General features: G+C 45.1%; 1 protein-coding gene across 2 annotated transcripts in view; it reads right to left on the minus strand.

Annotated features, from left to right (window-relative positions):
* Positions 1-3,648: 3,648 nt before the first annotated feature.
* bcl11bb (BCL11 transcription factor B b) overlaps positions 3,649-15,309 on the minus strand; it is a 49,294-nt gene continuing 37,633 nt past the window's right edge. The window contains exons 3-4 of one of the 2 annotated variants that reach the window (XM_079572686.1): positions 11,598-13,352; positions 3,649-3,862 (exon numbers count right to left, since the gene is read on the minus strand). In XM_079572686.1, coding sequence (XP_079428812.1) covers positions 3,714-3,862; positions 11,598-13,352 — 1,904 coding nt within the window. In that variant the 3' untranslated portion in view covers positions 3,649-3,713. Of the gene's footprint in view, positions 3,863-9,604; positions 13,353-15,309 lie in introns of those variants that run through there. The other variant, XM_079572685.1, reaches the window with a different exon arrangement.

The raw sequence follows: 15,309 nt of genomic DNA on the forward strand, positions 1-15,309 counted from the left end.
CGCTGAATCTCGCTGACTGTAGAGCTGTGTACCTGCGTGTGAGCACCTGGGAGGTCTGACTCTAAGGGAAGAAGACAACTGTGCAGAGCTAGACGTTGTGGATGGAAAAATAAATACAGTGACTTCAAGAGCGGACAAAACACACAGATATAACAAAGAAAAAGAAGAGGAAATCAAGTGGGGGAACGGGTTTTTATTTGAGCTTTGTTTAATCAGGAAAGTCCCATTTAGATTTCAGAGCATGATTTTCAGTAAAGTCCCTGGTGGGGATTCTGTTGTACAAGTTTTAGTACGTTATGTTAAGAATTATCATGCAAATTGTATTTCAGTGCCATAAAGGTAAAAAAAAAAAAAAAAAATCAATTAAACTCATGGATGGTATTGTGTCTCAGGGCTCTTTGAATCACTGACATCAATCTCAGACAGCTGTTATAATTAGTTGTCGGGTTAAGCCCAGTTATGGGAAAAACTACTGAAAAAGGACCCTCACCATAAGTAAGTAGACCGCCATTTGCAGCCGTTTTCTGATTGTGAGCATTCAATTAACAGTTTAGGGGAGGCCGAATAGACGGTTTGTGCACAACTGCAAGCCTCTGGAGGGTCCTACACCATGATGTTCAGGCGACTCCAGAGGCACCAGCAGCTTCAAAAACCTGTTTGCTGCTTTGTAGCAGCTGTTCTCTTAATCTGATGTATTTGTCTGGCTGAAACCGTCCTCATTGTGCATTTATCTGCACAAACCCACGTGTGCTCTGAATCAGCCACAAATCTATAACAGTATGATGATTACGATTGATATTTCGTGAAATATCGAAGGTTTTCAGACCAAGGCATTCAACTATTTCCCGCTTTTCATCAGCAGAAAGATCCTTTTTCTTTCCCTTATTGCTTAATAATGGTGAACATCCTTTTTCAGTAGTTTTTCCCTTAACGGGGCTTACATGACAACTACTCATCTGTCTGAGATTGATGTCAGTGATTCAAAGAGCCCTGAGACACAATACCATCCATGAGTTTAGTTGAAAAAAAATATTTTGATGGCACTGAAATACAATTTGCATAATAATTCGTAGCATAGTGTAGTTGGGGAAACCAAGAGGAAAGGGAGAAAGGAGAGAATAATCCAATTCCACACTGAAAGATCTCTGGCCTGGGAGTGAACGCGGCCCCCTCTCACTGTGCCACCATGCTGCCCACCAGGTATCTATAGATTTTTCTCTTTATGTGACCCCAACTCTTGTTTTTTTGTTATTTTTTGTTTGTTTTGGGGTTTATTTGTACCCCTTTACTTTTCCTGACATTTGTATGAATCAAATCCATACAGGTTGCGGCCTGTTCACCACTGTTGTTATAACAAAAAAACAAATGTGCATTTAATATAGATTTAAAGCCATCTCCAAAGACAGTACACAAACATGTTTATTTGCACTGCTGAAACCTCTGGCGTCCCTGCAGTTACAGGCCTCATAAATCATATTGCGGAGTTTCCAGTCGACCATAATTTGTCATTGCAGTTTGGAGATGAGCACCATTTTGATGCTCGACGACACGGCTTCACCCTAAATGACCAAACCTCCCAGAGTGTGGTTACTGCGCTCTTCCTCTTTCCCCCTGAGCTTAAGTCTCCGTCCTTTAGTTAGACGCTCATCGTGACCACACGTCTTTGTTCCTCCGGGTCACATTCTCCTCACAAGAACAGATCTGCCCCATCCCAGCTGTGGACGGACCACGCTTCGCCGCACGGCGCTCTGCACTGTAAAAATCACTGCGAGGGGGATTGTACTTGAAAAGAAAGTGTCGTAAAAAAGTTGTATTTACGCAGGATGCATTAGAGAGCATGTTTGAAAGCTGCTGTGTGACAATAAAAACACACAAACCTAATGATTACGCTGATTATTACAATTCACTCACAAGCTCACAAAATCATAGACAGGCAAAAGGCGGGAGAAGTGTTTTGCCTAACCTTGCCAAAGGACACAATGACAGAGTCCTCTCAACCACTGGAGCTGATGTCAAATCATCAAATAAACGGAGTGTAACTTTTTGGACTTACACGGAGCAGCAACAAAGGCATATATGGGATAATATTAAGAATAGATATATAACGAAAAATGTACAGTAAGATAAAAGGTGTGCTTGGCTATGACACTGATCTTCCGCCTTGCGTTTATTCCTACCAGGGATTAGTAGTGTCTTGAACAGTAATATATATAAATCTGTACAAATAAATAAGATTACATGGAGGACAGTGAGTAACTGATGGACTGGAAACATGTTAATGCAGTACGCTTCAGTGTTAATAAAGGATAACACTTTATTTTAGACTACCCATGATGCATCCCTTGTACCTGCCAAATTTAGTAGAATATGATGAGCTGTGTAACAATGTGTAACAACTTGTACCTATGGGTTGGATACACGATGGAATAATATGTATTTGTAGTTGGATGGGACATAATGTTTAACCATAACCTTGTCTTATTACATTATGTACCTGCAAAGTTCTAATACACATTATTCTATTGTGTATGTACTACATAGGTACAAGTTATTACAGAAAGTTACAAAGCAGATTACAATGTACTTCATTTAGTTAGACACAATGTTTCAAGGAAGTGTAAAATAAAATATAACAAAAAAAATAGACCTAGTTGTTTATTTTAGAATTGATTTAGTTGTCAAGGGTCAACTCAACTCAGTCAGCATCATACACACACATGCACGCACACACACACTAACATACTAGCAGACAACAGAGAGGGTTCACATTTTGTTTTGTTTTATTTAACACATATTTATAACATATATTTAATGTATCGATATCTGAGATCACAAATAACAACATCAACAACAAAAAAACTCCCACCTTAATGGACACAGATGTTTCTTTTGTTTTCAAACTGATTGTGTGCCAGTCATTAATAAATCACAAAGTATATTTAAATTCAAACATCACTGAGAGGGTCCCTTGGAATAGCCACTGATTATAAAACGCTCATATTATAATATTTATAGGGCTCGTGTTACTGTGCCCGGTACTACCACAGTCATTCGTTTTGTTTTACAGTGACTCTTCTGACCACTCTTCCAAAGCGCCGTGGGTTCATTCCTCGTCTCTATGTCCTCCTCGGTGTTCCCACATGCTGCAGCTGGGCCACATTTACTCTGGTGGGGTGTCGTTGGGCTCGGAGCGGGGCTGGCGTCACTGTCCCGTGGCCGGTGGCGAGATTAGTGACTGCCGCTGTCCCAGGAGGAGAGAGGCCTGGTCCGGAGCCCTGTGATCCAGCGGAACGGGCTCTGCGCAGTGTTCATGTGGTGTGTGGCCCGCGACGCCGACCACAATCCCTGCTGACACCCTGTTCTGTGAGGACGTGGTTTTACTGCGCACCATGATTTCACCTCCCCCCCCTGTTCCGCCGACGAGCATTTTGGGGGCAGAAGGAAATGGCACCTCTTCACCACGGCTGCTCAAGGACACTTTTCTCCCACGACGCTGGGCACGGGAAGCTCCCTGGAGGGGGAGGGGGGGGGGGGGGGGGGGGGGGGGGGAGCCCGTGAACAGGCCTGAAGAGGGCAGTTTACGATCATTAATTTTTTGTGATGTGAAAATAAGAAAAACGCTATGAACGGGTCTGATGGGTCACCTAATTGTGGGGGTGTAGGTCATGAGCCCTGCAGGGGGGGAACGTTTATTTTCGATATCAAACGTGGTGTTAAAAAGGCAGGTGACGAGCTGCCAGTATTCCAGTCATATGGCGGAACGCGGCTCTGTCCCGAGCGTTGAGGATTTGAGTCCCGGCCTCGACAATGTCTCTCCCGCTCGTCATCGCCCCTTTTCCAGTGCTGTCCTGTCGAATAGAACCTACAGGCAAAAGAGACACAGGTGTTGAGTTGTTTTGTTTAGGCTTACACAATGCTTAAATCAACAAAAAAAGGGCGGCAAAATGCAGATGGGGTCACGAGATAGCGAGTCCAGACACCACACAAGTTGAGACCAACAACGGACCGCCTCAGATTGGGGGACAAGTTCCTAATTTGCGGAGAGGGGAATTGGAAACTTAAGGTGCAGTAAAAGGTACTTCATTGTTCATGTATGCTGAAACTTATTTCCCACTTGTAGCGTGACAACCTGCCAAGAACCGCTCCATACCCATCTCCTCGACCAGCCAGTTAGGAGGAAAGGCCTGTTTTGCATGTTTTGGCTTGATGAGAGAAAACCAAGCAGCGGTAAACCAGTAAGACGCAAGGAGAGCATGCAAACTCCGGACCAGCACCCACACTTTGAATCTCGCGTGATGACCGCCATAGTGCAATCTCAAATTCATAGAAAGGAAAGAAGTGCGTAAGTTCAGCAGGCATCTCCAAACACATTGTGGTAAGCCTCTGATTATGCAACAAGCAGCCCTGAGTGGACCGCCCGGGCGAACCGTATTAGAAGATGCCCGGGGCTGTTGTATAATTAAAAAGACAACTCTCCCCGTCATGTCACGTTGATTGGTTCGATGATAGCCGAACTCAAATGTTTCAAAGCGGAGAGGAGAGGAGAGGAGGCTTTTTGGCATCGTCCTCTTAACCTTTGCGTAATGCCTAACATGTGTGGCCGGCGCAGACAGTAGAAATAGACTGTGGGATCCGGCGCTGATGAGGAAGGTCATGCAGGAGTTATAGGGCTGTTCCCACTGATTCACGCAAATTAAAAGAGCACAACAAAGCGAGAAGAGGACACTGCTGTTGCCAATATCGGCATCTGCGAACGACTAGCGCGCACATTCTCTCTCTGTGCAGTTAGCCCTTAGCGCATATGTATAATAAAAGGTGTAATGGTTCCTTACGTTACTTTTGGATGAGATTTTGGGGGGTGAAGTTTGATAGCCACGTGATGTACAGCAGTGAGAAGGTATAAAGCGCTCAGCTCGGATGGCTCCAGCCTCTGCATGCCGCTTGTTTCTTGTTGTGCAGTGTTCTTTGTGGTTAATTACTTCTCGCGCCACAGACTTCCCGTGCGTTCACTGAGCCATTGTGAGTCGCGTCTCCTTCCCCCCTTTTCCCTCTGTCTGTGGCCGCCGCGCCGAGAAATTTCTTGCAGCGTTTTCTATTTTGCCCGGGACAAAAACCTGTGGCATCTTCCCTCTTCAGCACTTTCCGCTGACCAAAATCTCCCAACATGGCACCCAGATGTCAGCCACACACAACAGCGGTCGGCGAAGTCATAATGAGTTTTGCGAAGTACCACAAACATTATCTGTGGAAGCCGCTGAGGTGCAAGAAGCGCTCAGCATCACAACTTAAAAAAAATAAAAGAAAAAGACAAAATTGTTAGATAAGTGTGGGAAAAAGTTGGATGTAAAAGTTATCGGACCAACAGACTTATCATTGTCTTATTGTCTATGATCATCTATGACAACTCCCCTCCTGGAACTGCCACCTTAATGTGGTGGAGGAGTTTGAGCACCCGAATGATCCTGGGAGCTTTGTTGCCGGGGTCTTCGTGCCCCTGGTTGGGTCTCCCATGGCAAAAAGGTCCTGGGTGACGGGTCAGGCAAAGAGCGGTTCAGAAGCCCCCTATGAGAGACCAACAGGCCTGGTTAGAACCATGAGGCCGTCCTTCTGTGGACCCACCACCTGCAGGAGGAGCCATAAGGGTCTGTTGCAATGTGATTCACGACCCGGCATCGGAAAAGTGGAGGAAAATGGATGGATGGATGGATGGATGGATGGAAGGATGGATGGATCTATGACAACTACTGCCATCACTAGTGTTTCTGTTGTTGTCAAATCCTCCAATGAATATCATCACTGTACTTTTGGCGCAACTGTGGTTAAGGTGTTTCTTATAACCAAAAGAGTTGGTGATTTAATCCAAGCATCAACAAGTGACTTTTTTTTTTTTCTTGGCCTGGGGGGTTTGCATGCTGCGTCAACACTTACAGAATTGTCAGATTAATGGACAACCACTGGTAAAAAGTGATTAATTTCATCTGCACCGCTGATTAACTCCGCTCTCCCCATGTCACCGCTGGCCTCAAACTCCTGGGGGTTACGACTCCCTGTGGTGTCAACGACTCTGTAACTTCTTCTTCTTCTTCTTCTTCTTCTTCTGCGCGCGCACAGACAAGAACTTGTGGATTTTTGAGTCTCTCTCCGAGTCGTTGCGGGAAAACCCAGAAGTTCTAGCCTGTGACCTTTTAAGTGTCGTAATCCCCTACTTCTTTGGCACGCCCAGATATCTCTTTCGCATGGGGCTTCGCTTTCCTCTCGACAAACTGCCGTCCGAGCTACACTCATCACTAGGGCTGTAGATGTATCTCTTTAAGGTGTCTGTGTGCATACTTCTCCGCCTGGTATCCACCTGCATGTTTGTTCAGTGTGAATGAGGTGTGTGCATATGTTGGGGGTTAGAGAGGCCATTGCCAATGTCTTTCCATCTCGAATTAGGGCCTGGTTAGTACCTAGAATACAAGGTAGCCTGTGTGAGTGAGGGGTTGTTGGTAGTCCATGTTGATCCAATTTTGTCGGATAAATCATAGGATGGATCCCAGGCTGCTTTTGAAATGCTTTCTAGTAAAGGTTTCTAGTTACTTTTAACCACTAAACTTTCCATGCTCTGCAACATCACAATGATTCAACCTTGATCTGCATATTGAATCACCGAACTGAGAAAGTTAGCTGCTCTCGTATGTGGCGAAAGTTGGCATTAATGACAAATTCTCTGTGTTTTGACTTTCCCCCCTGACAAAACCATCTTTCATTTCTTCCCCGGCTCTCGTAAACAGAGCGCATGCATTCTCCGGTCGCTGTGCAATGTCCTGGAGGCTCAAGCAAAGACAGGCTTGACTGCAGTTGGCCCTGGATCAGCGCATACCTGATGGGTCCCCTTCCTCGTGCCAAAACTCATTTATGAAGTATGAGACTGTCAACAGCTCGCGTACAAAAAAACACCAGCCCCTATGACTCATGTTCGCATTTGCATTGTTTTCCAAAAGTAGGAAAGTCACACACACACACACACACACAGCGGTAGCAGCTGCGGAGTGAGCAGGAGAGCGATTTGCTTCTAATCTGATTTCATAACGGACATGAGGGTGTCTTGACTTGTCCGACTCACTGGAAGAGAGCAATGTCAAGAACGCGGTTGTGCTTACTTTGGGGTATTTGTTGAAAGACTTTGAAATATTGATCTTCTTGTATATACAAAGGAAGTATGAAGAATAGCAATACTACTTTCTACTTCTACAACAGCTTCCACCATTTTTGATATTAATGAATAACACTCTATTGGAGGCCTATTCAACTTCAGATGTGGCCCTCAAACTAATCCGGTCCAGGCCCCCAGCTTATCTTTCTTTTCTTTTTCTTTTTTTACTTTTTATGTTGTTGTTTTCTTCTGTTCAGTCCAAACTTGAAGTAGACGCTGTTGTATGTGATCTATCATTAAATCAGACACAGTGGATATTATGTGCGGTGGGAAAAAGAGATGACATTTTGTGAAATGTGCAGCCCACATTTGGCCTTACAAAATCAGGCTCCCACAAAAATATAGTCGATTAAGCCTTGCTTTTGAATCACTTTTAGCAGTGTCCGGCCCATGAAGCATTTCAAAATGGCCAACGCCTTTGTTGAGGATATCTAACACAGAACGGACTTCGCACTTTGTTCCATTGGCTGAATAGACCGATCGACACTGCTGTGCCCAGATACATAAATAAAGGTAGAAATGAAAGCTGCAATTTTGTTGTTGTTGTTGTTTTGTTTTGTCTGTTACTTTTTTTGTTAATTGAGTTTCTTTGACAAAAGGTTTGACGACACCAGCTCTCAAGATTGCAATGAATTTTACCTTTGTAATGATAAAGTACATTTATTGCATGTAATGCTTAATTTTATATATAAACTATGAATAAAAGTGAATAATGCGTCGATACACTCACTTATAAGGGTGAGCGTTTTATTCTCCTGCCACTGTGAGGATTTCTCTTAGCAAATATAACTGACTCAACAACTTTTACCTTATTATGAAAACCTGTTCCAAATGTAGTGAAGGCCTAATGTTTTAACACACAGATGGAGAAAAAAACCTACAACAAAGGATCACACCGTGCTAATCGTCGTGATGAATGAAATGCAAAAGACGGCGTTGTCATAGAGCAATTGCAACATTTATTGAAGTGTTGGCTTTCTTGTATTGATTTTTCAACACATTACAAAAATACATATATGTTCCAAACAGCAAGACGTGGACTGTTTCGGAAACCACTTTTTTTTCCTTTTTTTTTTTTCTTCACAACAATGCACTCCCCCCCCCCACAAAAAAAAAGAGGAACAAGGAAACTATCATTTTTTTTGTACAAAGAGTGAGTGAAAAGTCGTGAGATATGAAGAAATGTATACAGTATGTTGCCAAATTACAATTGGTAAGTGCCATCACAAGACCTTCAACCAACCATAAGGAGAATAAGAGCGAAAACATCGTGTCTCGTTTTGATTAGGGGTAGTTTATGCACTATTTTTAGACCCACCCTTGCAGAAAGTCCACGGATTCTGACGTTTCTAGTTTTATATCCATACTCGGATAGCTTCACCAAACAAACAACATTCATGTAAAACATAAAGGAAAATAAAAGTTCAAAATGGCACCAAATTGCGATAATAAAAAAATAATAAAAATCCTGGTTTTCCTTTTTGCAATATTACAATTTCCACAATACAGGAAAAAAAAAAAGAAGCAAAGATAAAAAAAAATCCCTCCACCAGCATAAAAAAAAAAGTCTTATGGTGTTCAGAACATTGGACAATTTAAAAACTAAACAATACTTTATTTTCTTAAAACACGTACACATTTTTTTTTTCTTTTCAATAACTTTAACACTGTAAACGTTGTAAAGACTTGAACGTCCTCGAGGGGTTTTGGATAATGTGACAGCGTTTTCTTTACGTTTGCATCTCTTTTTTTTATTCTAGTATGGCTCGGGTTTTTTTGGCCTCGCGCAAACTTTTTCCTATAGGCGCGTCTACCACTGGATCTTGATTTTTTGCAGCCATGCATCAACACATGTAAGCAAGCCCCCTCTTTCTCCCCCCCCCCAATCCATGTAGCCATTCATTACAATGTATAACCTATGCCGTCACCTCTCGCTATGCAGGAATCACGTTGCATTTCGGAGCACTGTATATTCCTATCAAACAAAATTGGCGGCGATGGAAGCCGATGGTGGTCCCCCCCCCCCCCCCCTCCCAAAAAAAAAAAGCAGGTCAGAACTTTGCAAAATGTGAAGATGATTTTCGATGGTCGGGGGGTGCTGGGATTGCGAAATGAAAGTCGTCTCAATTTTCTTTTCATGTGGCTTTTTTTTTTGCGCCGCGTCTCCCGCCTCTCACGCTCCGCCGGTGTGGCCAGCCCATGTGCATTTGGGTACGAAATAACACACACTTTTCATATGCTTCCAATTTGATTTGAATGACTCTGGTCAAGGCCTTGCAACCCCCCCCCCCCCCCCTCCGCGTCCGCTCTTCCTCCTCCCCTCTCCGCCTTCATACATTTCATCAATTTCAATCTTTCTATTTTACTATATAAGACCAACCCCTGCGCAAGGTCGCCGAGTCGATCCACCCCCCCCCCCCCCGGTGCGCCCGTGAAAAATTACCATAACTCATATATTTTTCCTTGTACCCCGATTCATTTCGGGGGGGAAAAAGCAAAAAGAATCAGAAAAGGGTGTAATCCCCGAAAGTCGCCGCCGCGCACACTGTCTCGCAAATCTGTTAAAACCGTATCACTTTGTCGGGGCGAATGAACAGGCAAATTCGGTCTAAAAGCGGCTCTAATGCATGAATGTGAGCTAGTGGAGTGTGAAAAGACGCCCCGACGCATGGGGAGAGGCTTAGAGCGCGCCGCCGAGAGAAACACATGCTAACACACAAACTGATATGACTTTCATTTCGGAACGTTTGGAGAGGGGCTGCGGTTGTGTTTCCATAAAGATTCAATGCACTGATATAAGGTTAACATGGTCGAGCAAGAAATCTTAAGGTTGGCATCACTATTATTATGATTCTGATTGATCCTCCAATGATCCTCTCAAACTCAATTCATATTTGCGATACCTTTTTGCAGGTAATGTATTGCGGCATATTGAAGAAAGTCTGCAACTACTACACAGCAATAGACAAGACTTGGAATGTGCGATAAACAATTGAAACTGTGCATCTACAGTTCGTAAAGGTTCAACAGTCTTTTATGAAAACACAACAGCCCAGGATTGTAAGAAGGACTTGCCGTGGAAAGTGGACACGTTGGCTTGGGAGGTCTGAAATCAGGTTAAAAATGAAAAAATGCACGGTAGATGGATGTAGCATATACTGTGGGCAATGAAGCAGCTGGTCTCTGATTGTTAAGGTTTAGGCCATCTCCTAAGTACTCAGGGCAACTTTTGAACATATAAAAAAGAAAATATTTACAAACCATAAACAGGACTGTTCTTCTCACATTAATCACAAGTAGTCTTAACTTATTCAACATATTACATAGGGCGCTTTAGACCTACACTGGGAATGTTCTGAGCCTCCGATAAAGGTTCCTCCTTTTAAGTGCAACCATTTATTTACGTCCCGGATGAATCAAACAGGACAGCAATACAGCAACTGCATCAGAATAGTCGCATGCCAATATTCAAAATATTGAATCCCCTGAAAATTAATATATAATGTTGGATTTCTCAAATCCAAGGTGGTGTTTTATTGTCAGCCTGACATTCAGTGCTTTAGGCCTGGATGAGGAAATGGATTGTAGTCCGCTGCTGCAGTTAGTATAGATAGAAAACATTTTTAAAAGCATCCTGCTTCACACAATTTTTCTCTCATATGACAATATTTTAAAAGGAAACAAAAAGAATATTTGAAAAAGGGTGACTTCTTCCAGTTATATTTTTAAAAACAAAAATGTTTTAGCACACTTTAAAAACTAACTCCATAGGAAATCCCACAAAGATGTACCTGCACATGCCAAATATCATTACAAAAATCCAATAAATACAGAAATTATTGCACAGTAGAAAGGCTCCATGGATTCCTAACTGATAAAATCCTTAGACAGTTTGCCTGGATACGCCAAGATCGGCTCTCAGACAATTTCTTTTAAAGTTTCCCTTTGTTTATATTCTCAGGTGGCAGTTTGTGACAAGAAAAAGACAAACATTAATCAATCTCATTTCAGAGATAAAGATTCTGCAGCCAAGCCCCACAGCTCAGAGGTTGTTGAGGGAGTTTGTGTGCGTAAATGTGTGTCTAAGTGTTGATTGTTGAGGTTTTGGCTCAGCCTCTATCGGCCTGCTCCAGTTTGACCTCGCTGGCCATCAAATGTTCCCCGTGCCACTTCTTCATGTGTTTCTCCAGCGTGCTGTAGACACTGAAGGGCATGTGGCAGATGTCACAGCGGTACACCTCTTTCCCAAACTGGCCGTGGGTCTTCATATGGCGTGTGAGCTTGGAGCTCTGTGCACAGGCGTAGCTGCACAGGTCACACTTATAGGGCCGCTCACCTGTGTGGCTGCGCCGATGTACCGTCAGATTACTGCAGTTTTTAAACACTTTTCCGCAGTACTCACACGTGTCGTTCCTGCGGTCCTTGGAGCTGGGGGGTCTGCCAGGCCCGGGGCCCCTCAGGAGGTGAGGGGTACTGCTGTTGCTGCGACCTGAGGCGCTGCCTGGATCCAGCAGTTCCCCTGGCGGCGTGGAGAAGCGCAGGCTTCCCGTTTCTGAGGAGGAGTGCTCCGAGGAGGTGCCGAATGGCGACTGTCGAGAATCTGTGAATCCCAGAAAGGGTTCTCTAATGAAGTGGCGAGATGCAGCATAACCAGCCAGGAGCTGTGAGTACACATTCTCAGGGGAGATGAGGGGTATGGTTGGAGGAAGCTCAAGCTGTTCCTTCTCTATCTTGATCCTCTTGTTGTTGGATGGGTTGGGGCTGGTAATGGGAGTTGGCCGACGCTGGAACAAGCCGGAGAAGGCGTCTGCCTCAGAGACGCTGATCCTGCCGTTCATCAAAGGCCTCTGATCCTCTTGCTGGCTCCTCTCTCTCTCTCTCTCCTGCTCTTGCTCTGCTTCTCTCTCCGCCTCGTCCCGCTCTCCACCGTCTCCGTTGGGCTGCCTGTCCAGGAGTCTCTTGTTGGGGTTCAGTCTCAGGTGATTGTCCAGATGGTTGTATGGGCGCATGATCCCCACACCTCCACTTTCTCTGACTCTGTCTCCTCCCATGGCCTTATCCTCAGGGGAATGCCTTGGCCCGTTCTCTCGATTTTGGCTGAACTCCTGCGAGTCCTCACTCAAGTTTGAATCTGGACGACAGCCATTCCTCAGCTCCTCCTCTTCCTCCTCCTCTTCTTCTTCCTCCTCCTCTTCCTCTTCCTCCTCCTCATCATTGTCCAAACCCATCCCTCTACCATCACCGTCTCTCATTTTGTCTTCACCCTCTCCATCGCCTTTGGAGTCTTGTTCTGGGGAGCCACTCATGGAACCAGACTTGTGCATATGTGTTTTCATGTGCCTCTTGAGTTTGCTGGCCTGGGAGCACGCATGGTCACAGAGATGGCATTTGTAGGGCCTCTCTCCCGTGTGGCTTCGCCGATGGACAATCAAGTTGCTTTGGAACTTAAATACTTTGCCACAGAACTCACAGGATTTTGACTTAACCCCTTGGTTCTGGGGGTCAGACGGGCTACCGGAGTTATGACTACCTTGTGATGTGGGAGGCTGCGGGGCATAGGTGAGAAAGGCAGGGGGCTTGGACCCGGGCTGGAAAAGGGTGGGACTTAGCAGGCGATGCATGGGTGGCACTCGATTGGGAGACAGAGGAGGAGTTGGTCCGCCATTATTGGTGTTACCTGCTAGTTCCCTTAGACGCCTGGAGAAGTCCATCGAAGGGGGCTCCATGGGGGTCAGCCGCATCACCCTCTCAAAGGCACTGGGGTGCTGGGACAGCAGCCCCATCTCTTCCGGACCCAGCCGCTCTAGAGGAGGTCTAGGGGGAGGGGGAGGGCTGATGAAGGGTGGCGTAGCAGGCAGCCGTGTTTCCATGTAGCCTGGTGGAGGGGGATGTTCCCTGAGGAGGGGTGCGGCCATGCGCAGGAGGTGGAATGGGTTGTTGGTGTCGCCGAGAAAGGTGGGCAGAGGAGAGCGCGGCAGAGCGTCGGCACCCGGGGGTGGGGGTAGAGCCATGCGCGGGGTGAGGGAAGCGTTGACCAGGTGGTTGTCCAGGTAGATGCGGATGCCATGGGTGTTCTGAGCGTGCTGCAGCAGGAACCAGGCGCTGGTGAAGGTCTGCTTACAGGAGGTGCAGATGTAGCTCGACGGCTCATCTTTATCTGCAAAAAAAACAAGAGAGAAAGATCTGTTAATTGTTATGCCCCACACTTGACAGTTCCTGCCGAGTGTGTATTTAAGAATATTAACTTCACATAAACTTGAGCTGAGAGTATCTCTGCAAAAAAGGGTCTCTTGTGGGCTCTGTGTGCGTTCGTGTGCAACTCGCAGGGTGTGTGACTACAGGCTAATGCAGATGGTGGGTACTGCCCCAAGGCCACGACACATTATGCAAATTCTAATGTCAGCTAGGCTTTAATATACAGATCCATCTCGTCTACTCTGTCATTTCCATACGGAGACAGGAGAGGCTGCTTCAGAAAAAAAAGCACAGGGGGGGAACAAGAAAGCAGAAAGAATGGGGTGATGGAGGGATGCTGGAATCGGAGAAGACGACAAGCGCACAAAGGAGAGACAAAAATGATGGAGATGATGTGTAAACATTCAAGCCCCTGTGGTCTAGATCGAACTCTATGTCACACGGACAGTAAAAGATCTGGTGTGGCCGATCCTAACGTGCATTACTCCCAGACAAATTGCCCTTTTTAACGCTCTGACTTCATAACAGCAAATGAATTTATCAGTCACTATGGCGTGGCCCTCGTAAGCCTTCTTGTGGCTCATAAAAAGAAAAAACCTTGATGGCGATCCGTCTAATTCAACACAGGCTCAGGCTTGCCTTGCGTTAAAAAAACAAAAGTATTTCCACAGTCTTCTTGTGTTTGTGCTCGCGAGGCATCTGCATCTACTTTATCATCAGCAGCTACCGCGAGCCCGAGTCAAGTTGGTACAGTGGTCCCGGAGAAGCCCCCCGAGGGAAAAAACACAAAAATATAGAGGAGCTGCTCTTGCCCAAAGTCTTATGTGATCAAGAAAAAGAACCTTTGAGACGGCTGACTGCCTCAAAGCCACCCATTGTCAAGGAATGTAAAACACACACATACACATCCGTATAGTATGTGTACTCGAGGGCTATGCAGTACACTGCTAAATGATCTTTATTGCAGTATTACTTGAGTGAATATACATATCGCATGAAGCCACATAAGAGATTTAAACTTCTTTTTGCTAACAGCCTGAAAGGAAAATAAATGGCATCCTGCTTTTACACAATTTGGAGGGGGAACAAACTGCTGATGACTTTTGTTAATTTATTGCAACATAATACATCAATCATCACATATCTTTTTTTCCTCATATCTTAAGAGACCCTAAAGCACAGTGATGTTTCTCCTCGCTGGGGCTGCTCTGGCCTGGCCAATCTTTGACTGATCCTCGATGAGCGAAAAGTGATGTTGGATCACATAGTCCAGAAATGATTGCCCAATTAGATTAAATTACCTGCTGTCTTCAAGAGTGCTTATTATCCTTAATATCTTTCTTGTAATTTTGAAGTGTCAGTAATTACAAAAGACTCTAACACAACAGCGGCATGCAGTACAGAAGCAGGAGTCGGCAGTGAGGAGGCTTTTGAAATTCTTTATGTTTACATAGCATACCTCTCTATCCCTAATGGTCCATTTCGCGCTCCCCAACTCTCAAAAAGAGTTGGGGAGATATAGAAAGTACCTGCTGAATTTGAAATAAAGACAACCAGTTTGATAATTGAATCCATCTTCGGTCAAAGACTAACATTGTAGTGCCTGCCGTCCGTGGCCTGCTGCACAGATAAGCTAAAGCTGATGTTGGCTTGTGTCTCGTACAGGAAGCTGTTTTGGCGGTGTGATCACTTTGGCTTCCCCCGCGGGAGTAAAAGGGTCAGGCAAAGTTAATGAGGGTCTCGTTTAGTGATTCTGCCTGCTTTTCTCTGCTATTAGCGGGGGCGATCTCACAGAGTTGTCACTGACTGCCGGCTGTTTGCGTGGGGCGGGGGGGGAGGCACATGACCTGACTGGAACGCGAGCCGGTGTTGGGCATGTGTGCGCAAATGTATATGGATGTCTCCTAAATGCTTTACGC

Source organism: Gobius niger (assembly GCF_951799975.1).
Source record: "Gobius niger genome assembly, chromosome: 15".
NCBI classification, from domain to species: Eukaryota; Metazoa; Chordata; class Actinopteri; order Gobiiformes; family Gobiidae; genus Gobius; species Gobius niger.